Here is a 24,922-nt window from a genome sequence, read left to right as displayed (position 1 = left end):
TCATGCTTCAAAATCCTTGGGATTCATTGCACCATTTGGCTATAACTAATCTCTGACAATATCTGGAAAAACATTGCTAGATATCATTTTTCCACTGTGTTGGGTAGGAACATCATTACAATTTTCTGAAAACCAGACCTGATTTTTTTTTTTTTTTAATATCAAAGAAACTGTCCATATGAATCTGTTCTTCCAAAAACAAATTATTAACCATGCATTCTGCCTTCAAATTTTAGAAAGTTTATGGCAGTGCTTGAAAAGATCAAATCTTTGGCAACAAGTGGACCTTGCATTATGACAGTGTACCTTTACAGAACTCTTTCAATAAAAAAACTTATTCCCCCCTCTCCAAATTACTGGATTAGCATTAGTAGAGACATACAATACAAGAAAGCAAGCTTATGCAGCATCAGCCAAAAAAAAAAAAACTCTCCCATTTCACCCCACCATTCAATTTCAAATTACCTGTCCAGCTCAGACTTAAATTTATTTAGGCTATCAACTTCTACAACAAAAGATGGAAGTCTGTTCCACCAATCAACCACCCAATGGCTAAAGGCAAATTTCCACACATATATTCTACAACTGTCTTTTCTTTCCTCAATTTGAATCTATGCCCCTTCATGCTCTTAATCTGAGGATGAGGAAGAATCCCATCAGCATTCAGTTTACTCAACCCATTCAAAGCCTTATACACCTCAATCAGATCACCTTGCAGGTGCCTACTCTCCAGGTGCTGCAATTTGCAGAACTTAAGCCTTTCTTGGTAAGAGCACCTATTTGTTCCCCTCATCAATCTTGTTGCCCTTCTTTGTACTCGTTCTAGCAACTCTACATCCTTCCTAAATTGAGGCCTCCACACCTGTACACAGTACTCCAGGTGTGGCCTGACCATTGCCTTGTACAACAGGATAATCACCTCCCAGTCCCTGCTAGCAAAATTCCTATATATCATTGACAAGACTCCATTACCTGCTCTGGCAGCACCTCCGGACTGCACTGCTCAGCGAACTTCATATTTGACTGCACAATTACCCCAGGTCTTTTTCACTTTCCACTTCCCTGAGTGTAGTACAACACAGTTGGTACATTTCTCTTGGGTTATTGCTATCCATATGCAGTACTTTGCTTTTGTCAATGTTAAACTTCAGTTGCCACTTCTCAGTCCATTGCGCCTCCATAGCCAAACCAAAAGCAGCAGTGCATAGTACATACTTCTTGATTAGACCGGGGTTCGAGCCCGTGACCACCAAATACAGAGGATGGGGAAAGGTCAGGGAATGTCCACCGCATATCCCCAGAGCAATATGGCCTTAGTTGTTAATGCTCCTAAAAACCAAATAACAAAAAACAAACAATCTCAGCCCATTTGCTCAACTTATCTAGATCCAGCTGGAGTAGCATCCTGTCTTTACTGTCATTAACAAACCTGCCAACCTTTGTATCATCTGCAAACATTGACATTAATCCTGATATACCTTCATCAATATCATTGATGAACACACAAAAACAAAGCACCGAACCCTGGGGAACTCCACTAATAAAATTTGTCCACGAATAGCAGTGTGTCCATTGATTACCACTCTCTGTTTCTCCCACTCAACCATCCCTTTATCATTTGTAGCAACTTACCCTTAATGCCATACCTCTCCAATTTGTACAGCAGTCTTCCATGTGCAACGCTATCAAAAGCTTTCCTGAAATCCAAGTATATTATATCAAAATTATATTTGACATTCCTTTGACCACATCATAGTATCCAATGAAATTGGTTAGACAAGACCTCCCTTTAAAAAACCCATGCTGTGTCTTAACTATAACTGCAGTCTTGTCTAGATAATCCTGCAATGTTTCTTTAATCAGTGACTCCATTATTTTTCCCGGAACACAAGTTAAACTAACATGTCTATAGTTACTTGTGTCACCTTTTGAATCCCCTTTGTGAATTGGTGATACATTTGCACACCTCCAGTCCTTGGAGGTGTGCATAATTATGGCTAAGGGTTTGCTTACTTCATTTGCTGCCTCCTTTAATATAACTGGATAGATTCCGTCCACCTAAGGTGCCTTCCTTATGTTTCACTTCAATAGTTTCTCCTCCACTTTGCTCTCAGTTATTACAAAATCACTTAGCTCCCCCCGCAGGTGACTCCGTAGCCAGGTGGGAAGGAGCAGCAGTGCATAGCACACGCTTCTTGATTAGACCGGGGTTCGAGCCCATCACCACCAAAGGATGCGGAAAGGTCAGGGAATGACCACCGCATATCCCGGAGCAATATGGCCTTAGTTGCTAATGCTCCTAAAAACCAAATAACAAACAAAGAACTAAACAAACTTAGCTCCCTGTTAGAGTTTGATAAACTCCTGATATTCCCCTCATTGAATAACTCCTCCTGCATGAATGTAGATACAAAATACTCATTCAGTTTATCAGCTACCTGAGCATGATCATCAATAGTCAGCCCATCTATGTTAAGTGGTCCAATCTGATTCATCCATTTAGGCCTGAACCTTGAACAGCATTTCTTAGTTGGAATGAAAAGCCTAGTAGCCTTCAAGGTTAAGTCTCTGAAGGCTTCCCATTTAGAATTCAATGTTGGTAACATCATCAGTTGATCACACTGTACAGAATTTAAAAAAAACTGTCTGAGACCCCCGTAGTCACCTTTCCGAAAGCAAAAGCCCTTCCCTTTAGCCTTGATGGTAGTTACATCTTTAAGTAATTCCCATATCAGTACATTGTGATCACTGAAACTCAGTGGTTCCTTTATCTGCAAATTCTTAATGCAGGAATGATCACTGATGATAATCAGATCAAGACTATTACTCCCTCTGGTTGCCTCTTGAACATGTTGTAGAAAACATGTCATAGAATAAATCCACAAAAGTCTTGCTAGTGTGTGAGTGACCAACCCAAAAGTTCCAGTCAATTTCTGGAAAGTTAAAATCCTCCATTATAAGACATTCTGATTTACTGGCCCACTCTATTTCTCTGCACAATTGCTCAATATACTTATCACCTTCATTAGGCCAATAACACATACCTACTCTCATTTTCTTTTCCCCAGTGCTTATGTCACACCAAACTGACTCAGCTTTGCATTGCTCACCAATGTCAATTGGATGCACTTCCTTAGATTTTATGTTTCTTAACTAACAGCATAACCCCTCTTCCCTTCCTACACTGTCTATCCTTTCTGTATACACTGCACTCCCCAAATTCCAATTCTGAAATGCTGATATCTGTGTGACACCAAGTCTCTGATATCCCAACAATATCCACCTTTGATGTCTTGACCAGCACTTCAAACTCATCAAATTTATTAACTATACTCTTAGCATTGGTGTACATGAAAGTATACATGCACCAGTTTCTACTCTTAGTTACCCTAATACAGCCCATGTATTTATTTGTTCCACTATGACTTCCAACAGTCCTGGAAATCTCAATTGCCTTTCTTTCCATGCTGCTGCTCTCATTCTAATAGAAGCAGTGCAAGAATCACTTTTGCCTCTGCTTGCGGCCACTGTTAGCCTTTTAGTCTGTGTATCCCCCCCCCCCTCCAAACTAGCAGTTTTCCGACTCGACCCAACTAACACTGCCTCTATAGCATCAGCAAATATTCTTGCTCCCTTTCTATTTAAGTGGCCCCCCCTCCCTGTAGAAGCAGTTTCTCCTGTAAACAAGCACAGACCAGGCTGAAAAAAATTCTACCCTTGAGCCTTGTACAATCTCTCCAGGGCCGAATTGATCAACAAGGCTCTGATCATATACTCCCTCCTATCATGTCTGGGCAGAATTGCAGACACTTTCACATTCAACCCTAACCTGAGACTTTTTTTCAGCACCTGTACTTGTTGAGTAAATCTGCAGCTCTCTTACTCTTAATGTCATTAGTTCCAACGTGTACACCAATATCACCTTTTGTGCCCTTAAAAGATGATATCTGCTCTACAACGTCATCAACTTTTTCCCCTGGCAGATATACCCTGGTCCTGTTCAACCTATCCTTCTTGCGTAGTATTTTCCCCATCAATAGAGTCACCAACAATAACTAGTTCCTGTGGGACCAGCACATTCTGCCTTGGATATTGCCTCTGTGTTGCCTAATGCACAGGAGTGAACTCTGCCATTGAGCTGGGCAGCTGACAGCATTATGGGCCCCTCATATTAATTTCTTCGAGGGCATTTATCCTACACTTCAAGCTCTCATAGACGTCCATCAGAACGCTGAGTGGTGCCTAATTTCTTGACACACTAGGCATCTAGCACACACAAAGACATCCTCTTTGGCTAGATCATGGCCTGTTTTAGAAAGTTCAGCAAACATTTCACATTTCGCACATTTTTTGACATTGTGATGCGTTGGAGAACTGCCCCCTTCATTTCTACCCCGAGTCACAGCACTCTCGCTAGTCTGTGATCTTTGCTTTACAGCTTTAGTCTGGATCATGATTTCCATTTAAATACAGTTTAATTAACAATGAAATTTAATAAGATTAATAAATATTTTTGATTAATTGATAATACTATACTAAGCTAACAGATTCCTAATACAGTGCTTCGTATTACGTTATCTAATTTTACATTATACCTTGCGCTATCAGTTCGAGATATATACGAAATGCTATTTTTTATCGATTACAATATGGCGACTAGTTCAACAATATTGGTGCCAATGCCAGGAGTCGTAACTTCCAAAAATCACTAGTTAAATTCAAAATAAGAAGCCAACGAACATTACTAAACCTATTTAATATAAAACACAATGTAGTATGTTAATTAACGAAGAATACGGTAAAACTATCAAAAATACTTATCCCTTTACAGCAGCTAAAAATCCACCGACTGTTCTCTTCCGTGACCAGAGTGCCCTCCAACTTTGAACACTTTGCTTGCATGACCTTGTCCCATACAACTCTTGAATGAGACAAACTCCTATCCAAAACTTGTCCCATACAACTCTTGAATGAGACAAACTCCTATCCAAAAGTTGCATGGGACAGGATTTCATTTTTAATCAATTCAAAACATTCAGAGCTATGTAACAGCACTGTTTCCAGGCACTGGAACATGTAAGGAATGTGTATATAATGGAACTCTCAAAAAGGAGAATATTTTGAAAGTGAACACATCAACTGAAGTTTAGTGAATATTTTTTTTTTGAGAATTTGTTTAGCTAATTTACTGTCACACCACTTAAGGATTCAATAATTAAAACTATAGCTAAAAAAAATATATAAAATTTTTTTTCAAAATTTGCAACTGCATTTATGTGGTCTTGAACATATTTCATCTATTAACTAACTGAGTGATTAATTGGTAAATGTCACAGAAAACTGCACACTACTTTGCCAAATTAACAGAAGCTGTAAATCATGCTTGTGAGCACAGCACCCTCCTACAAGTGAATTCTATAGATGGATGTTTGGCTAGCCTAGACAATAGCAATTTATAAAATTACAAGGATCAGCCTACAACCTCAAAATATCTATCCTAAATCTTCCTTGTTCAAAGAAACGAATAGTTAAATTACTGAACCAATTCTATATAAGCTTGCTTTCTTGCATCATGTGCCTTTGTTAATGCTAATTCCACAAAGTTTGAAGAACACTAATGAACAGCACATGGCACAAGCACCAAGGTACTGTAGTCATATAGGCAAGTTAACTTCACAGAACTTAATCATTAATTGTTTTTAAAATTAAATGAATCATCACATTAAAAAGTTACTAAAATTACTAGCACAGTTAACTACCTACAAATGTTTTAACAGATAATTCAAACTTTATGACTTACTTTGTAATAAGTTTCAAAAGCTACATTCTCTTTTACAATGTCATGATAGCCCTCTCCTTGCTTCCTTCCCACACGTTCCTACATAAAGAGAAATTCATCAGATATTTTTTTTTTTTTTTTTTTTTTGTTAGTTGTTGGCGCATCAGCATCTGTGGCCGTAATGAACCTCCCAAGGTTTTTGCAGTACTTTGATATAAGCCCGAGGTGGGATTCGAACCCGCAACCTGTGGGTTGCCAGGTCATCAGTTATAAACAATACTTTGTATACAGGGTGTCTCAAAAATATTGGTACAAACGTTTAGGGGAGATAGGTAACATCTAAAGGAATGTGAATTGCATAGGAACCCATAACCGGAAACGTAATGGGAAAGTAGTAGCAGAGGCACAAGAAGCAGAAATGACACAAGACAGTAATTAGTGGCAAACATGTATTTGACATAATATTAACAATGGAGTACGAGATGGATGCATTTCATGATGTTACAACTGATGCTTGAAGGTTCCACCATGAGACACGATGCATGCGTGACACCGACGCAGCAGGGATTGGATCTGGAGTTTCTTTGACATGGATTGGATCTGATCGAACACATCTGGAGTTTCTTTGACAGTAGCAGCAGCGCAGACGAGTCTCACCACGAGATCCATTTCCGTCTCCACAGGCGATTCATACACAATAGATTTGAGGGACCACCACAGAAAGAAATCAAAGCTTGATAAATCGGGTAAGCGAGGGAGCCAGACAACGGGCCCACCACGGCCAATCCACCGACGCCCAAAACGCCTGTTCAAATGGTCACAAACACACCTTCCATAATGGGCAGGCGCCCCGTCATGTTGAAACCAAATGTTGCATCTCACATTTGTTGGAACATCTTCAAATAACCCTGGTAGAACTTGTTCAAGAAAGATCCGATATTTAGCAGAGTTCGTGCGGGATGGTAACAGGTATGGGCTGACTAAGCAGTCACCGACCATACCTGCCCACACATTTATTGAGAAGCAATGTTGTGCCGCATGGGGGCACACACCGTGTGGGTTGTCATGAGCCCACACATGAGCATTGTGCTGATTGAATAAACCTTCCCAAGTGAAATAAGCCTCATCCGTGACCAAAACATAGGCTGGAAAATTCAAGTCTTGAACACTTTCTTGGAGAAACCACTGCGCAAAAGCCACATGTGCAGGATGATCTTGGGGGAGCAGTAACTGAACCCTTTGGAGATGAAAGAGGTGTAAGGAATCGTCATGCCAGACATGCTGTACACTGCAAAGAGACACTCCTAAGGCAGAGACAATGGCACGTCTGCTGGCAGTAGGATTATTCTGGACAGCATTCAACACACTTTCTTTCATGGCAGAAGTTCGCGTCGAACGTAGTCTGCCCGCACTACTCCTGTTACCTCTAAATGACCCATAATCGCATCAATTTTGATGCACACCAAATAAACGGTGGTCCAGTACATGTCTGTCTTAGAAGCGTTCTCCATAAATTCGTTGAGCGGCTCGTCCATTGCCCTCTGCTAATCCATACACTAGGTGCATATCTGCTAGCTCGCAGTTCGTATATTGATGCACGCTCTTCGTGCGGCGACTACTGCTTGAATGAGTAAACCAGAAATCTTCCCTCTTGCGAACTGACGAACAGCACCATATACCGACTTACGGTGACGTTTCCAGTTATGGGTTCCTATGCGATTCACATTCCTTTAGATGTTATTAACTACCTCCCCTAAACGTTTGTACCAATATTTTTAAGACACCCTGTATAATAAAATGTAATCTTTCATTAAATTTTAATAAAACTGCAATGACTACTTCCACTATTATGTAGAAAATTAGTCATTGACAATATTTTGATATATAATAGTTATAAGCAATGAAAAATAAGCATATAAGCCCCTACAATTTTATTTGTAACGCATTTCCTGTCTTTTGTCTTTTTTTTTAAAGACAAAAGACAAAAATGTACTTAAACAAAAGATGTCATTTGTTTAAGTGTATTTGCAAATGAAGCCCCATATCTAAGTAGGTAGCCCTGTTTTTCAAGTAGAAAACTCAGCCAAAGTATAAAAAAAATTTATGACAGATTTTATAAAATATGCTTGCAGAACCTTGAAGCAGATACTCTTTATGTTTAAAAATTTCCTTTCATTCCATCATTTATATGTTTATTTCAACTTACATATTTCAGAATGAGAGAGAGAGAGAGAGAATTCAGAGTATGAATTTAGTTTTACTAATGGGATTTGCAAACCCAAGCTGCCTGAGCCTTCCATTTTTAATATTTCCTTTACTTTCCTATATTCTTTTTATTGCTCATGAGCCATTAGTTCCACTAAAGTGTAGCAAAAAACTATATCCTTCCCATACTATCTTTTTTCTCCTTTACAAAGTTTTAGCATCCTTTTCTTGCTACTTTGTATGTTTTTTACTTCCTTTTCTTTTTTGAGCTATATTTATCATGAATTTAACCACACACTTTCAATTCCCCCCCCCACCATCTGAGGTCTCCATTGTTTTCTTTTTGTTTTAGCCTAATCGACTAGGTGAGTTCTTTTACTATTTTGTTTGTACATTTTCCTTTTGTTCTTTCACTGAGTCAACTGCATTCTGTAATCCCCACCATATTTATCACCTTTTGGCCATCTTCTTGGCCAGTCACATAGCTTCTTGAGGAACTGTTGTGGCCACCAACAAATTCCTCCAACTGCATCAATCATGTGCTATACGAGCAGCATCGCAAAGTGTCATGCTCAGAAGTTCACTGATCCCATCCTTCCACCTAGTTGCAGGTCTTCCTCTGCACCTCTTTCCCTCGGTTTTTCCTTCCATTATATTCTTCAACAGAAAGTTTTCCCTTCTTACTATATGACCAAAACAAACTTGAGTTTTCTTTTGTTGATACTATGAAGTAGAATTTTAGGCCTGCCAATTTTATTCAATGCCCACTCATTTGTTCTTCGATCCAAGTAAGAAATACGCAGTATTCTCCTGTAACACCACAATTTTCTTCCTGTCAACTCTTTTCAGATTCTAACCTTCACATCCATAAGTGGCAACTGGAAAAATTAATGTATCAATGATTCTCAGTTTCGTCTTTAGGAGCAGATCATGATCTCTCCATAATTTTATCAGATCAGCAACCAACGTTTTAGCAATTGCCTGTCGTCTCTTTACATCATTTGAGCAGTCACTATTTTTATTTATTCTTGACCCTAAGTAATCAAATTCATCAACTTCTTCGATATCTTGCCCATTAACCTTCACTTTACTGGAACCGAGATTATCACCAATCACCATAATTTTAGTTTTACACACATTCAGAAACAATCCTTTTTTTCCTTACTTGCTTCACATACTCTGCTCAGAGTTTCTTTAAGATAGTCCTTAGAATTACAAATTAGCACAGTATCATCTGCATAACAAAGGTTGTTTATCTTCAGTCCTCCAATTTTGATGCCAGTCTCTAAATCCTCCAAAGCTTTATGCATGATACCTTCAGCATAAAGATTAAAAAGATGAGGTGACAAAATACAGCCCTGCCTGACACCATTACATATTGTGAAAAAGTCTGTGTTCGTTCTCACAGTTCCTTCCTGTTCCTGGTACATTTCCTGGTAATTATGTGGATTGGGAAACCCAATAGCCATCATTTCCCACAGTATTTGATTGTGTTCTCATGTTGAACACAATCAAATGCTTTTGCATAATCTATAAAACACAAAACAACTGGAACATTGAATTCTTTGCATTTTTCAATAATCAATTGTAGACTTAAGATTTGATCTCTGGTTCCTGGCATGTGCTTCACATAGAAACAGAAACCCTTATGCTGTCTTTTTGTGCAATTCTGGTGGCTGACTCTTGATACTAAGAGTGTGTGATATGTGGCAATATACTTTTCTATTTTTATTTATATATTTTGTTTTTTTTTTTTTTTTAATGTACCATAATTTCTTTTGTTTCTCTGCTCTTTTCTCTTCACTGTTTCTTCACTCTACTACTTATATAACTTATATTCATTATGGTTATTAGGTTTTTTCTGTCTTTCAGTGGCCCTTGTCCATAACCTCCCCCCTTTACATTTTTCTACTTTTATTTATATATATATTTATGTACTATAATTTGTTTGTTTCTTTCCTCTTTTCCACATATTTCTTTTGCTTGCTCTTTTCTATGTTTCTTCACTCTATTACCTATACCACATATTCATTATGGTCACTGAAAGACATTTCTGTCTTTCAGTGGCCTTTGTCCATAAATCCCCCTCCTTTTCTTTTTATCTAACACACACACACACACACACACACACACACACACACACACACACACACACACACACACACACACAATATAGAATCATGAATATACAACATGTAGTTTTGGGGGCTATTGATTGTGAACTACATCGCACCATTAGTTTAATGAGTAATATTACTAAAATTCTTCTAAGAATAATATTGATGAAGATAAGGAATAAAATAAGGCCGGAGATAGGAGATGAACAATGTGGATTTATGCAAAATACTGGAACAAGAAATGCTATCTTCATGATAAGGATAATGTCAGAGAGGGCTATTGAAATGCAGAGACCTGTTATGTGTTTCATTGATCTTACAAAGGCATTCGACAGGGTGAAACATGAAGAACTCTTCAACATTCTAGATTGTTTAGACATAGACGGGAAAGACATAAGGATACTCAGGAACTTATACTGGGAAAAAACAGCCAGCCTGAGAATTGGAAAAGACGGGTAAGAACATAAGAATTCTGAAGGGAGTAAGACAGGGCTGTGTTTGCTCTCCGGACCTATTCAACCTCTGCAGTGAAGAAATTATGAGAAGAACACATGGAATTCGAGGATTCGCATTTGGTGGACAGAATGTAAACAACATCAGATATGCAGACGATATTGCTCTCATTGCCGAGACAGAAGAACTACAGAAACTTCTAGGCAAAGTAGTCGAACAAGGTAGAAGGAAAGGCTTAACAATAAACATTAATAAAGCAGAGTGCATAGTTTTCAGAAAAAGAAAATTGTGGCCAAATGCACACTAAAAATAGGGAACGACATCATAAGACAAGTAGAGAGAAATACAATTATCTAGGAAGTTGGGTTACACAAGATGGACGATCAGATAATGAAATCAAAAGACGGATTGGTATGGCTAAGGCCACATTTCAGAAACTGGGCAACGTACTAAAAGATAGGAAATTGTCACTGAAAACGAAAAACAGAATTTTGAACTGTTATGTTATACCTGTCCTTACATACGGTAGTGAATGCTGGACAATCTCCCGAGAAATGGCAAAGCATTTGGAGGCGACAGAAATATGGTTTTATAGACGGATGCTCAGAATATCCTGGACTGAACATACCATGAATGTAGAGGTACTACAAAGAGCAGGAATACAAAGATCATTACTGAGGAACATAAGAGAAAAGCAGCTGAAATTTTTTGGGCACATCATGTGGAAGGAAGGTTTGTAGGAGATCATCATGACAGGCAAGGTGAATGGAAAGCGAAGCAGAGGAAGACAAAGAATAAACTATATTAGTAGTCTGACCAACTGGATGAGTGTACGGAGTCTAGACCTGCTGAGAACAGCAGAAGATCGAGAGCTGTGGAAGACCATGATCACTTCATTTCTGCTATCCTTACCTTTCTAGTACCTGGCACTGTGTACTTTTCACTTCCATCTGTACAAACTCTATCAGACTTATCAATTCTTACATATATAATATATTTACTATTGCATCCTTTACTGCTGCTTTGTGTGTTTTGGTGCATCTGTCATACATTACTTATTTATCTTTACCCATCAACTGAAACTCTATCTCTCTCTCTCTCTCTCTCTCTCTCTCTCTCTTTGTACCGTGTCTGTTAAGGATGTTAAGGACTTATAACTAAATTTGCCCACACGTCATCATATATGTGTGGGCAAATTTAGTTATAAGTCAAAAAACAGGGACAGTAAAAATCTGATGTAAGCTAAAGTAAATATAGATACATGGTCAGGTATTTAAACAGGGGACTACACCTGACCATGTATCTGGAACTGCATTACTATACTTACTTGTCCATAACAGTGGAAGAGAGACTAAATAAAGAATAAAATTACAAGGGATAAAGCAGCACAATCTCTTACAGTATAGACAAGGTAGTCCCAATGATATAAAAATTAAGGTAAGACTAAGGATAAAGCTAAAATAAAATATAAGCGTTTTCAGAGTAGAAAAAAAGGTTTTTGGATTTTATATAGGTTTTAAGTAAAATTTGGAAAAAAAGTGTTGTAATTTAGATGAATTAAAATTAGAGTATTAAAATGAGGATGGGGAAGGGATAAAGGAGTAATTAAATAAAGATGAAAAGAGCGATAGAATAAGGATAGTTGTAATGTGCGTATCACCCTCATATTGTACTAAAAGCTTTACGAACAGGATAGAAGTAGAAAGTAGAAAGATAAAAAGTATAGAAAAAGATATTAAATGGGCTAGCTGGGGTTATAAAGCCCAACCTCTGTAAGTCAAGGTGTGTTTGTTTCAATTGCAGTCTCCAGGGTTTCCCCTATATGCTGCTGTAGCATCTGAAAATGTAAAGGCCGGAAAGTGTAGGTATGTAGTTGTGTAAGTATGTGTCTTGTTACATTGAGTGCCGGCACTGGTGACTTTGCAGCCAGGGGGCAGGGGACACCTGGTCCCCTGACTCCCAACCTTGGCCATGAGGAGGCACACCAGGTCTCACTTTCTACCTGAGACTCTTACTGGGGCTATCAGGCAAGCCTGGGAGCCCCAAAGTGTTTAGGGAAAGGAAGTGGGAATAAGAATTGAAGTATGGGCACTGGAAGGGATGGAAAGTTTGGATAGAAAATAGGGGGAAGAGATAGACCTCCCATGAAATAGAAGAGAAAAGTTTACAATAGTGTACAGAGTGAAAAAAAAAAATAAACTAAAATAATAATAAAAAAAAATACAAAAAATACAATAAATAAATAATAATAATAAAAAAATAAAATAAAATAATAATAATAAAAAATATAATAAATAAATAATAATAATAATAAAAAAATAAAATAATAATAAAAAAATAAAATAATAATAAATAAAAATACAAAAAATAAATAATAATAATAAAAATAAAATAATACAAAAAATACAATAAATAAATAATAATAATAAAAAAATAAAATAAAATAATAATAATAAAAAATATAATAAATAAATAATAATAATAATAAAAAAATAAAATAATAATAAATAAAATAATACAAAAAAAATAAAATAATAATAAATAATAAAAAATACAAAAAATAAATTAATTAAAAAAATACAAAAATAAAATAAAATAAAAATATATAAAAAAATAATAATAATAAAATAAAATAAAAAAATAATAAAATAAAATAAAAAATGTAAACCCCAAACACGAGAGGTCTTAGAACCTATAGTACTTAGTACCGTGCTTGGGTTGAAGGTTGAGAAGATGAAAGAAGATATTTGTTGATATTGGACTTGAACTTCTGTAGACTGTAATTTTCAGGAAATACGTATGAAGGAAGGTTGTTCCAGAAAACGGCAATTGAATGAATAAACGAGGAATATGAAAAGTTGGTTCTGTGAGTTTGAAGTTGGACAGTAAATGGATGTTGGCTGGTGGCTGCATGTGTTCGGACTGTTTTGAAAGAGACAGCAGGAATTATAGAAGCCAATTCAGAAGAACAGTGCCCATGGAAATATCTGTAGAAGAGGCATGCAGCAGAAACAGTACGTCTATGAGACAGCGAGTGGAGAGACTCTGTTAGAGATGAATCATTAATTAACCTAACTGCCCTCTTCTGAATGGAATCAAGAAGCCTGAGAGAGGTTTTGGGGACACCACCCCAGACGTGGGAACAATATTCCATGGTAGGGCGGATTTGCGATTTGTACAGAGTGAACAGCTGTTTAGAAGAAAAGTAACGCCGAGAGCGAAAGAGAAAACCAAGTTTTTTAGATGCAGAGGAAGCAATATTTGTAATGTGCTTGTGCCAAGAGAGATTAGAAGTCAGGATAATCCCCAAAAGAGATATATCATTTTGCCTAGAAATCGGAGTGTCACCAAAGATAAGCATAGGAGCAGAAGAATCTTTTTTGCAAGATATAAGACAAGACTGAGTTTTAGAAAGATTGAAATCAACTAAGTTGTCTTTGCCCCACTGAAGAATTACCTGAAGATCCGCATTTAAGGAATTGGTAGCAGATTTTCGAGAAGTTGAAGCTGATTGAGCAGGGAAAGGTTTCTCAAAATGGAAAGTGGAATGCAATGTGCTATCATCGGCAAAACTATGGATAGGATTTCCAGTCAATGGAAGAAGGTCATTACTATACAAGAAAAGAGTGGGGGAAAGAACTGAGGCTTGAGGGAAACCGGCATTAGTGGAGAAGTTAGAAGACAGAGAGCCATCTACCATCACCCTCAGTGAGCGATCAGAGAGAAAACTGGATAACCAATTACAAAAAACAGGTGGCAAACCATAAGATGAAAGCTTGTTTAGAAGACCATTATGCCAAACACGATCAAAAGCCTTTAAGATATCAAGAGCAACTACTTGTGTTTCGCGGAACCTTTCCATTGAATTTGTCCATAAATGGGTAACATAAACGAGAATATCACCAGTGGATCAACACTGACGGAATCCATACTGCCGATCGTTGATCAGACGGAAGATTTCTAGGTAGTTTAAGAGTTGGCGGTTAATGGATTTCTCCATTACTTTAGAAAGAGTAGAGGTAATTGCAATGGGACGATAACTGGATGGGAAGGATTTGTCAACCTTTTTAGGAACTGGCTGGATATGAGCAAATTTCCAAGCAGAAGGAAAAACACCTTTGGAATAAGAAAGTGAAAAAAGGCAGCAAAGAATAGGAGTAAGTTCAGGAGCACAGATTTTGAGTACAAGTGGAGAAATACCATTGGGACCTGGAGATTTCTTAGCATCAAGATTCGTCAAAATCCTTCTGACATCCTTTTGATGGAAGACCACAGGAGGCTTTGAATGGAGCGTGTTGGGAATGGTGGGAGGTGTTTTACCAAGATCATTAATACATGAGTTGAAGAAAAGTGGGATGCTAGCAGGTCAGCTTTATCCTTTGCTGAATTGAGTGACAACAGAACCATCTGGTTTGGACAGAGGTGGGAGCAGAGATCGACAAAAGTTGCGGCCAATAGCTTTGGCAAGAGACCAGAATGCTCGGCTACCATTAGGGCAAGAAGCAAGTTTTCTACTCTTAGCCTGTTCAAACACTAGTTTGGACTGATTAATAACTGCTTTACAATTGTTGCGAACTTTGGTGTAGGCAGAAAATGAAGCCGAAGAATTAGAAACAAGCCAATTACGATATGCAACATTCTTTTCTTGAACAGCCTTAGCACATTTATTGGAAAACCAGGGATTAGATAAAGGATGAGATTTTAAAGTGTAATATGGGATAAAGGATTCCATTCCTGCAAGAATAATTTCACTGACATGATCTTAGCAAATGTTGACATCAGAAGTTTTGAAACAGTAATCCAACCAAGAAAAAGAAGAAAAGAAATCTCGCAGGTCATCCCATTTTGCATTCTTGTAATTCCAAACAACACGAAGTTGGGAATAGCCATGAGATAAAGGCTCCATTGGAGAAGAGACAATCACCAAGTTGTGATCTGAAGTGCCTAAAGGACCTCTTCACTTCGACCGTGTACTTAGAAGGGTTGTTTGTGAGAAAAAGATAAAGTGTGTGTTGGCTGTATGGTTAGGATTGTCCTGTATGCTTGTAGGTAAATGAACAATCTGTGCAAGGTCATTTGTAATTGCAAGAGCCTCAGCATCTTGACCAGCTGGCTCTCAGGTGTGGGCAGCCTGGGAGCGGGATTGCTGGCACCCACCGGTATAGCACTACTTCCGGTGGGTGCGGTATTTTTGTGCATGAGGCACTTAAAATAGAAGACCAGGCCCAGCACCAAGTGAATATGGGCGGCCATTAGGGTCTATTCGCCAACGGGAAGCGGCTGTGCAGGTGACAGCTTCTCCCTGATGGCGAAGAGACCTTCCATACAGGTCTATTTTGCAGAGGTTCTGCACAAAGTCAACTTTATCAGGTGGAGACAGACGGAAGTCTAGGTGCCACCTTAGACATAATAATAATAATAAAAATAATGACCAGCTGGGTCTAGAAAACGGAAGCCAGCTGGAGTTGTGAACATTAAAATCACCAAGGAAAATTATCTCACTGTTAGGAAAGTTGGACTGGAGAGAGTCAAGTTGCAAAGAGAGGAAGTCAAAGAGCTCCAAGTGATTATTGGAGTTGGAAGAAGGGTAGAGACAACAGATGAATTTGACACAATGAGGTAGAGAGATTTTAAGTCAGAGAAGATCGAAGAGAGGAGATTCCAAATTACCAAGTCTCTGACAGGGAATATCAGAACGGACATATGCACAAGTACCGCCTTTGAGGCGAAAGGAGTCGTACAGCGAATAATTTGGGCATCTGAGATGAGCAGTAGTTGAATCAACCGATAACTGAGATTCTGTCAGAAAAAGTACATGGGGTTTGGCAGATAGCAAATGGAAATGGACATTGTTGAGATTAGAATTGAGACCACGTATATTTGTGAAATGAATTAGGAAGTGCTTGGGAGGTTTAGATCTTTTCGCAGATAAGCTTGCTCTATTAGTTTGACAATTCATGTTGTATTCAATAGTAAAAAAAAGTGGGTGGGACATGCCGTATGAAGTAATGAAATTTTTGGATATGGTGTACACATGATAAGAATATACCCAGATCCTTGACATAACATGGCCCCGCACCCACACTACTTGGACTCCCTCCAGTCACTATCTGGCAGAGTAGAGGTAACAAGATTATACACTAGCTGATCCGGAAGCCTCCTAGAGACAGAGAGTTACCAATAGGTTTGGTCCGGTGTACTAACTAGCGGCCAGCCTGCGAACACCATTTTGGAGCAATACCCTCGATCTGTAAGGAATAATGGATCTCGCCACGATGTTCATAATAACCTCAAAAGTCATCAATCATACTGCATGATGGAAGAGATGGGGAAGGGTTTACCGGAACTTAGCTCTAGAGACTAAACATGGGTTCTACCACTTCAAGCCTCCAATAAGCAAAGTGGTGGTATTGCACCGGTTGATGAGTCATCTACCACCTAGTACTGCCTGGTAACATAGAGGGGCGGCATTCCTCCATGTGGTGTGGACACCACACCTCGACCCCTTCTTACGTTGGTTCACACCTAGGTGGTCACCCACCATGTACTTGTGCATGGAGGTTATACCCAGGATTACTAACAGTCCCAACACTGTGAAGGTGCAAGCAGAGGATTAGGCTTTCACAGACTGTCCGGACTTCGCACAAAAATGGGTCCACTTGACTTTAGTGTCATCCAAATATCAGTTCCATCAGTGTTTTAGACTCCCAGGTAGCAAGTACAGCTTGTCTGGCATATCTGAGAAAATGTCTTGTGACAACCTCAAGGATCTAATCCTCAAGGACCTCAAGGATCAAAGACCTCAAGGACAATGTTTACTATTAGCTAAGTGAGTACAATCACCACTCCTGGGGGACTTAATCAGAAAACCAAACTAAAAATAACACTTCATTAGATTAATTAACACCATTTCAAAAGTATTACTATTAAGCCACAGCAACCAGATACACTTGTCCAGTCATTGTACAGGACTCAATCACTTTGCCTCTTAACTTTTTTTTTTTTTTTTTTTATGACGCTATTATTATCTGAACTGACACTAACAGATTTCCGCATTAAACTCAGAAGGCAAATGGCAGGGCGCTATCCATGTACAAACCTAGGTAGCACCCTGTCAGCGTTTTACAATTCAATATCATATTTACAACATGCATAGCCAACTTTTCCTCTGTACACAAAATTCGTATTAATATCCTGATAGTCTTTACAAGTCACATCTTGACAGAAACCACACTCGGCTCAAGAACCAACAGACAACGTCTCTGTTAATTCTACTAAAACCAATTGTAAGTGTTAGTATAAAGTGGAGACTAATGTTAATTCTACTAAAACCAATTGTTGGTTGGTTGATATGTTGTTTAATGGCATAAGGGCTGCTAAGGCCATATTGTGCCTAAAAACCAATTGCAAGTGTTAGTATAAAGTGGAGACTAATGCTTGTGCTACAAGGAAAACAAAAATCATGTATGGCAAAACAGGCCTAAAAACAATCCAAAAGTATAATGTGAAAAAAGAGAATAGCAATGATAACTGGAATTTAATAATACGCAGCGGGGAACGAAGAAGTGGAAAATATAGTGAATATATATATATAATTCAATAGATGAATGATCTAAATCAGTACCACATTAATGATTTTGCTTCAGACACATAGCAATTTACAGCAGCTAAACAAACTTAATAGAGAGCTGGGAAGAAAAGGAAATAGTGACCTCTATAGTCATATTTTGATATAAAATACCTGATCATGTATCCATATTTACTTTAGCTGACATTACATTTTTGCATTTTGCTATCCCTGTTTTTCGACTTACAACTAAATTCGCCCACACATATCTGATGATAGCTATCCCACCTTTTATTTTATTTGTTTAATCATTTGGTATTAATTATTTTACTTTACTTTGCAGTTCCCTCACCTCTATTTTGCTTTGCAATTCAGCCTATAATTCTCTTAATTCATCATAACTTATAGGATATTCACACTCTTTCTCCTTTTACATATCTACAATACTTTTGATTAATTTTGATTAATAAAATTTGACTGGATACTATGATGTGGTCACAAAGGAAATGAATGACAAAAATAATTTTGATATCATATACTTGGATTTCAGGAAAGCTTTTGATACTGTTGCACATGGAAGACTGCTGTACAAATTGAAGTATGGAATTAAGGGTAAGTTGCTACAATAAATAAAGGGATGGTTGAGTGGTAATCAATGGACACTGCTCTTCGTGGACAAATATTATTAGTAGAGTTCTCCAGGGTTTGGTGTTGGGTCCATTGTTGTTTTGTATATTTATCAATGATATTGATGAAGGTACATCAGGTTTAATGTCCAAGTTTGCTGATGATACAAAGGTTGGCAGGGTTGTTAACGATAGTAAAGACAGTATACTACTTCAATTGGATCTAGATAAGTTTAACATTGACAAATGCAAAGTACTGCATATGGGTAGCAATAACCGAAGAGAAACTTACCAACTGTGTGGTACTACACTCAGGGAAATAGAAAGTGAAAAAGACCTGGGGGTAATTGTGCAGTCAAATATGAAGTTTGCTGAGCAGTGCAGATGGGCTGACAGAGCAGGTCATGGAGTCTTGTCAATGATATATAGGAATTTTGCTAGCAGGGACAGGAAAGTGATTATCCCATTATACAAGGCAATGGTCAGGCCACACCTAGAGTACTCTGTACAGGTCTGGAGATCTCAGTTTAGGAAGAATGTAGAGTTGCTAGAATGAGTACAAAGAAGGGCAACGAGGTTGGCGAGGGGAACAAAGGGATGCTCTTACCAAGAAAGGCTTAAGTTCTGCAAACTGCAGCACCTGAAGAGTAGGCACCTGCAAGGTGATCTGATTGAGGTGTATAAGAATTGAATGGGTTGAGCAAGCCGAATGCTGATGGGATTCTTCCTCTTGCTCAGATTAAGAACCTGAGGGGACATAGATTCAAATTAAGGAAAGACAGTTGTAGAATAGATGTGTGGAAATTTGCCTTTAGCCAGAGAGTGGTTAATTGGTGGAACAGACTTCCATCTTTTGTTGTGGAAGTTGATATCCTAAATAAATTTAAGGCTGAGCTGGACAGGCATTTGGAACGAATGGAGGGATGAAATGGAAGTTTTTTTTGCTGATGCTGCATAAGCTTGCTTTCTTGCATCGTATGCCTCTACTAATGCTAAATTACAGTGTCTGGAGACTAGGCACCTGTGAGGTAATCTGGTTGAGGTGCGAGGCCTTTAATGGTCTGAGCAAGCTCAATGCTGATGGGATTCTTCCTCTTGCCCAGATTAATTGCCTCAGGGAACATAAATTCAAATTGAGGAAACAGTTGTAGAATAGATGAGCAGAAATTTGCCTTTAGCCAGCGGGTGGTTGATTGCTGGAACAAACTTCCATCTGTTGTTGTAGAAGTTGATAGCTTAAATAAATTCAAGGTAGAACTAGGCAAATGTTTGGAGTGAATGGATGGGTGAAATGGGAAGGGGTTTTTTTTTTTTTTTTTTTTTTGGTGATGCTGCATAAGCTTGCTTTCTTGCATCATATGTCTCTACTAATGCTAATGTAGTGGAGTGCAACAATGCATGATACAGTGGAAGAAAATCAATTTCATGTATTTTTATTGAAAGCTGATTACATTACTTTTTAATTTCTTTTGGAATTCTAATGTTTTGTTTTTCATCTCCCCAACCATGAAATTCAACCTATACATACGGTCTTTTAGAGACATAAAACCCAGTAAACCACACTGAACCAGCATACTATGACCAATGCAGCCTATGCACTAATAAGCCCCAAAAACAAGGCCAGATGTAATAAATTTATCTTTTTACAAGGTCTGTTTCCTTAATTTAAGAATAACATAAGCTACCAAGTTCAAAATGTGTACAGCAATGTGCCTTCTGTATACAATAAAGAGTTCTAATTAAATAGGTCTTGCTGCTAGGGACCAAGAGCAGGGACCCACTGGGAAATTTCCTGGGGTACGTACCAGTGGCTTGATCCACCCCTAAATTTTTCACTTATATTTACTAGAAAAGTGGGCTAAAATTTTTAAAAATTTTTTGACCCCAATCGGTCTTATATAAATTCCTCATTGAATTCTGTCATTCAGTCAAGGATTGGGTTTTTGAAAACCTGCCATTTTAATTTAGGTATTGCGGCTGGCTGGTATTAAAAATCTGAAAATTACATCACAAATTTAATACTTTAATTAATTAGAAATTTTTGGCACAAAAAATCTAATTTCATTAAAATCTTATCACTGAAATAGTATGGTAAACAAATATAACTTATATTTGTTTACCAATGCAGATATAGGATTCTTAAAGCACAAAACCTCAAATTCAAATTTGTTTAATGAGGAGGATGATATTCAGAAATTGAAAATCTTGTATCTGATACCTAAACTGGAACAAGAACGGAGTTTAATTAGCATAACTAGTAAATATTTTGTTAGCTGTAATTCTACAGTAAAATATTTTCTGTACAAAACAGTATTGATACTATTTTACTTAGGCTTTCCATTACAAGACTTTCTGCTGAATGCATGCAAGCAAGAACGTCTTCAAAGATTTCTCCCTGTGTTCTTTAATCACACAAGTACTTCATTAAATATCTTAAATAACTTTAGCCTTTTAGTGGCATTATAGTCTAATTCAATGAATTATACTTATTTCCTCTGGCATTATAGAGCTTTAATAGGTAAAGGACTCTATACATTATAATTACAATCATCCCACTGTACGTAACTTTTAATTACTTTATTTGCTGCTTACCTGCACAAAAAAACAAAATGCAAACACTTAGTGCTGGCAGACTTCTAAATTATAAAAGGATACAAGAAAGGATAAAGGAATATTTCAAGTGGATAATAACAGAGTGGAAAGGTGGTTTAACTAGAAATTTTTTGGAGGGGGCACTTAAGAATTCCTCCAATCTTCATGAGATTTGAACCACACCTCTCAAATTGGGTGTCATGACAATCCACTAAACTGTCATGGAAGCCAACAGGGAGAATGTCAATTACTAAAATATAAAAGCAAGGTTCCTCACTACACAGGGAGGAGTGGAATGTAAAAAAAATTGGGATGTATTGGAGAAATGTGCACACACAACATAAAAAGAATGCCATTACAATTTTCAATTAGGACCACTGTTTACAAAACAATTATGTGACACATGCACAGTGATATATCCTCCCATTATGCAGGTCAGGGTTGTGCGGCCAGTTTGTTAACCAATTTGTTGATGAATTTTAGCAAACATTCAATCAAGCGGCAGTTTGTTAACCAATTTGTTGATGAATTTTAGCAAACATTCATCAAGAGTTAAAATAGTCTAACTTTTATATATATTTTTTTCTTTTTAACAAGAGATTTGCACAAACTTTCTCCAGCATCCCCCTGATGTTGATGGAAACTAAAGAGCCCAGTTCCCATATACACCAGAGGTGGAACCTTTAAGTTTAGCTTACTGATTAGTGCAACAGGAAACTAAGCTTAGGAAGTCCAAAAAATAAAGCTGAGAAAGTGACATAAAAAGATAAATTACGTTACATCAGGACCGAAGCTCATGAAACTGCGCCTGCTAATGAAATAATTATTAAACAATAAAAAATATGCGAATCAGCTATAAAAGTTCAAAATTACAATTAGTTCCATACCCGAGATGTGGCACCACTATCCTTAATTTTTTGCTTCTTATTCTTTCGTTTGCCCATAACGTCGTATGGCAAGTAAATTTCGATTAATTTTTTTTTTTTATTTTTGATAGATTTTTAAAGTTAAATTATTCCAATGTCATAGGATTTTGTTAACTTCTCTTTTCTTTAGTCGTTCTTTTATAAGAATAAATATTAGAGTAATATATAAATATATACAATCACATTCACATAGCAAGACAAACTTAGCAGCCTATTAGAAATCCAACACGTGCACGATATTTACGCCTCTAACATGTCTCACTATTCCCTATATCAGTGCATACCGCTCTTCTTCGGTCTCGGAAGAACCCATTTGCAAATTCAAATTTTCAGGAACAACACCAATATCACTAAAACTAGTCGTATACTTGTACAAATTAAATACTAAAAAATCAGTAATAAATAATGCACGGAAAGTCCCAAGATTCAGCTTAACACAGATTGAAAAGCACTGCCCTTAGCCATCATTAAACGTCTAGCTTTTAAAATAAATGAATTATATCGTCAAATTATTTTACAATAATTAATGCTTAAGAGGTTTCTAAATAAATAATGAATTCTACACATCACTAAGTTGTTATGCATTAAAATTCCAGGTTTTATTAACATTTAATACTAGGGAAGAAAAGTTTTTGCGGAACGTATATCCCCATTTCATCTAGCTCTAATTCCCTAGATACGAAATGAGAGTACATTCACGGTTTAAATTTTTTAAATAAACAAAATAAAAATCAAATCATAATATGTAATAAGGCTTTAAAATATCACAATAATACCATTAAAATGGAATTGAGAATTAATTAGATAGCAGTTTCGTGATTCTTAAACAGGTTTCTTAATGTACAACTATCAATTAGTCATTCAAAATAATATTAATACTAGAGAAATATAACCAGACATCAAACGTTCCACCGGATTATTATTAAATTTATTATTGCTTATTTATTTATTTTATTATTGTTATTATTTATTTTGTTTTTATTTTTTTGTTATTATTATTTTTTTTTTCAGATGAGTGCGTAAGATTTTAAGGCGAGTTACAAGAAGATACTGAATACATGAAGTTCACTGAATTCAGAAACGCATTTTCTTATTGATCCTGATTCTTCCTTATAAACCCCCAGGGACTCACATCTGGTGAGTATGGGCTTGAGACACCCAGGGTTCTGAGCTGGATATCATCATTCTTCTCTTTCTTGGTAGTTCTCTTCTATTTGACTTTGACTCTCTCTCTCTCTCTCTCTCTCTCTCTCTCTTAGGGGTAACTCAGAAATGTTTTTATCTTTTTTTATTTTTTGGCTGGTTCAGCAAAAGCCTCAGGCTTCCTTGCACCATATGGCTCATTAAAATAATAATAATATTTAATTGATTTAACAAATTTCAAAATCCTGAAGCAATTCCAAAGTTAAAGCACATAACCAGACCATACAAATACTTTTTACTTTTTGAAATAGAAAAGTTACCACTGTGTATAAGGAAAGGTTCTCAAATAACATCAACTTTCATCATAGCGAGGTCAACTTCAAGTTTGATTATTATTATACCTCATATTAATCATCCCTAATTGGGGGTTCCACCTCGTTACGGGTATTATTACCAAGTTCACAAGGTGGTTGTTGTTATGTCCGGTGTTTTTGTTGGTCGAGGAACTCTCTGACTATCCTAGAGGTGTTCAGGAATGCGACTTTGCGGAGTTCCTTGTAGATGTTCGATGGGAGACTATTGCTACTAGGCTGTTATGGAGGGTCTTTGGCACAGTACCTATGTTTGACACGATGATCAGGGTGGTCGTTACTTATTGCATATGCCACATCTCTTTAATCTCCTCTCTTAGGTTCGTGTACTTCTTGATTTTTCTCCCAAGGGTTTTCTGCAGGTTTCCAGGGTTGGGTACCGCTATGTCAATCAGATAAGTAGCCTTTTTCTTCTTGTCCACAAGGGTTATGTCCGGTCTGTTATGAGGGATTGTCCTATCCGTTATTATGGCGCAGTCCCAGTACAGTTATTGCCTGGGGTTCGTACTTGTAGTGCGGTACACTTTCTTCGCTCAACTAGTATTTCCTTTCTAACTTCTGATTTATTATCCTGGCTACCTGGTCGTGTCTATGAGCGTACTCAGTCTGGGTGATCACCTTGCATCCCGCGATTATGTGTTGGGTCGTTTCTGAGACCAAGGCATCGTCCACATGTGTCATCGAACACTCCGTGCCTCCTTGGCGATGTATTTTGTACAATTCCTGGTCTTGGATGGCGAGCATAATCCTTCAGTCTCGGGGAAGAGCGTCTCGCTCGTGAGCTATGCAATAAAGCAATTTTATCTATGTGAACTTGATGGAGATCATTGTAGTGTCTGCCATGGAGTGTCTTCTCTGCCCAACGTTCTAGCTTCGTTAGTGCCTCCTGGTCGGGGGTACTCCTTGCTTAGGTTGAGTGGGGTATACCGCTTGTCTATCTTGCTTGTGGCCTGGTGGAATGCTGCAGTGCGTTGCTGGAAGTAATCCTTCAGGTTAACTATCGCTGTCTTCTGTTGCTCAATGAGGTCTATCAGGCCCCTTCCTCCTCCTCCTTTCCAGGCAATTGTCAATCTCTTCACGGCAGATTGCGGGTGGTGTTGGCGACTCTTGGCTATCATTGACCTCATTATTATTATTGCTCTT

The 24,922-nt window shown here is 37.6% G+C and overlaps 1 protein-coding gene across 1 annotated transcript in view; it reads right to left on the bottom strand.

Annotated features, from left to right (window-relative positions):
- Window positions 1-22,402, bottom strand: part of Nsun2 (tRNA (cytosine(34)-C(5))-methyltransferase Nsun2) — a 166,685-nt gene extending 144,283 nt beyond the window's left edge. The window contains exons 1-2 of the mRNA XM_090384128.1: window positions 22,227-22,402; window positions 5,801-5,878 (exon numbers count right to left, since the gene is read on the bottom strand). Of these exons, the coding sequence (XP_090240254.1) occupies window positions 5,801-5,878; window positions 22,227-22,283 (135 nt within the window). The 5' untranslated portion in view covers window positions 22,284-22,402. The remainder of the gene's footprint in view (window positions 1-5,800; window positions 5,879-22,226) is intronic.
- Window positions 22,403-24,922: the final 2,520 nt, after the last annotated feature.

The sequence above is a fragment of the Mastigoproctus giganteus genome, chromosome 10 (genome assembly GCF_048544385.1).
Source record: "Mastigoproctus giganteus isolate SK-2022 chromosome 10, ASM4854438v1, whole genome shotgun sequence".
Classification (NCBI taxonomy): Eukaryota; Metazoa; Arthropoda; class Arachnida; order Uropygi; family Thelyphonidae; genus Mastigoproctus; species Mastigoproctus giganteus.
This window is presented reverse-complemented; position numbering and strand designations above follow the sequence as displayed.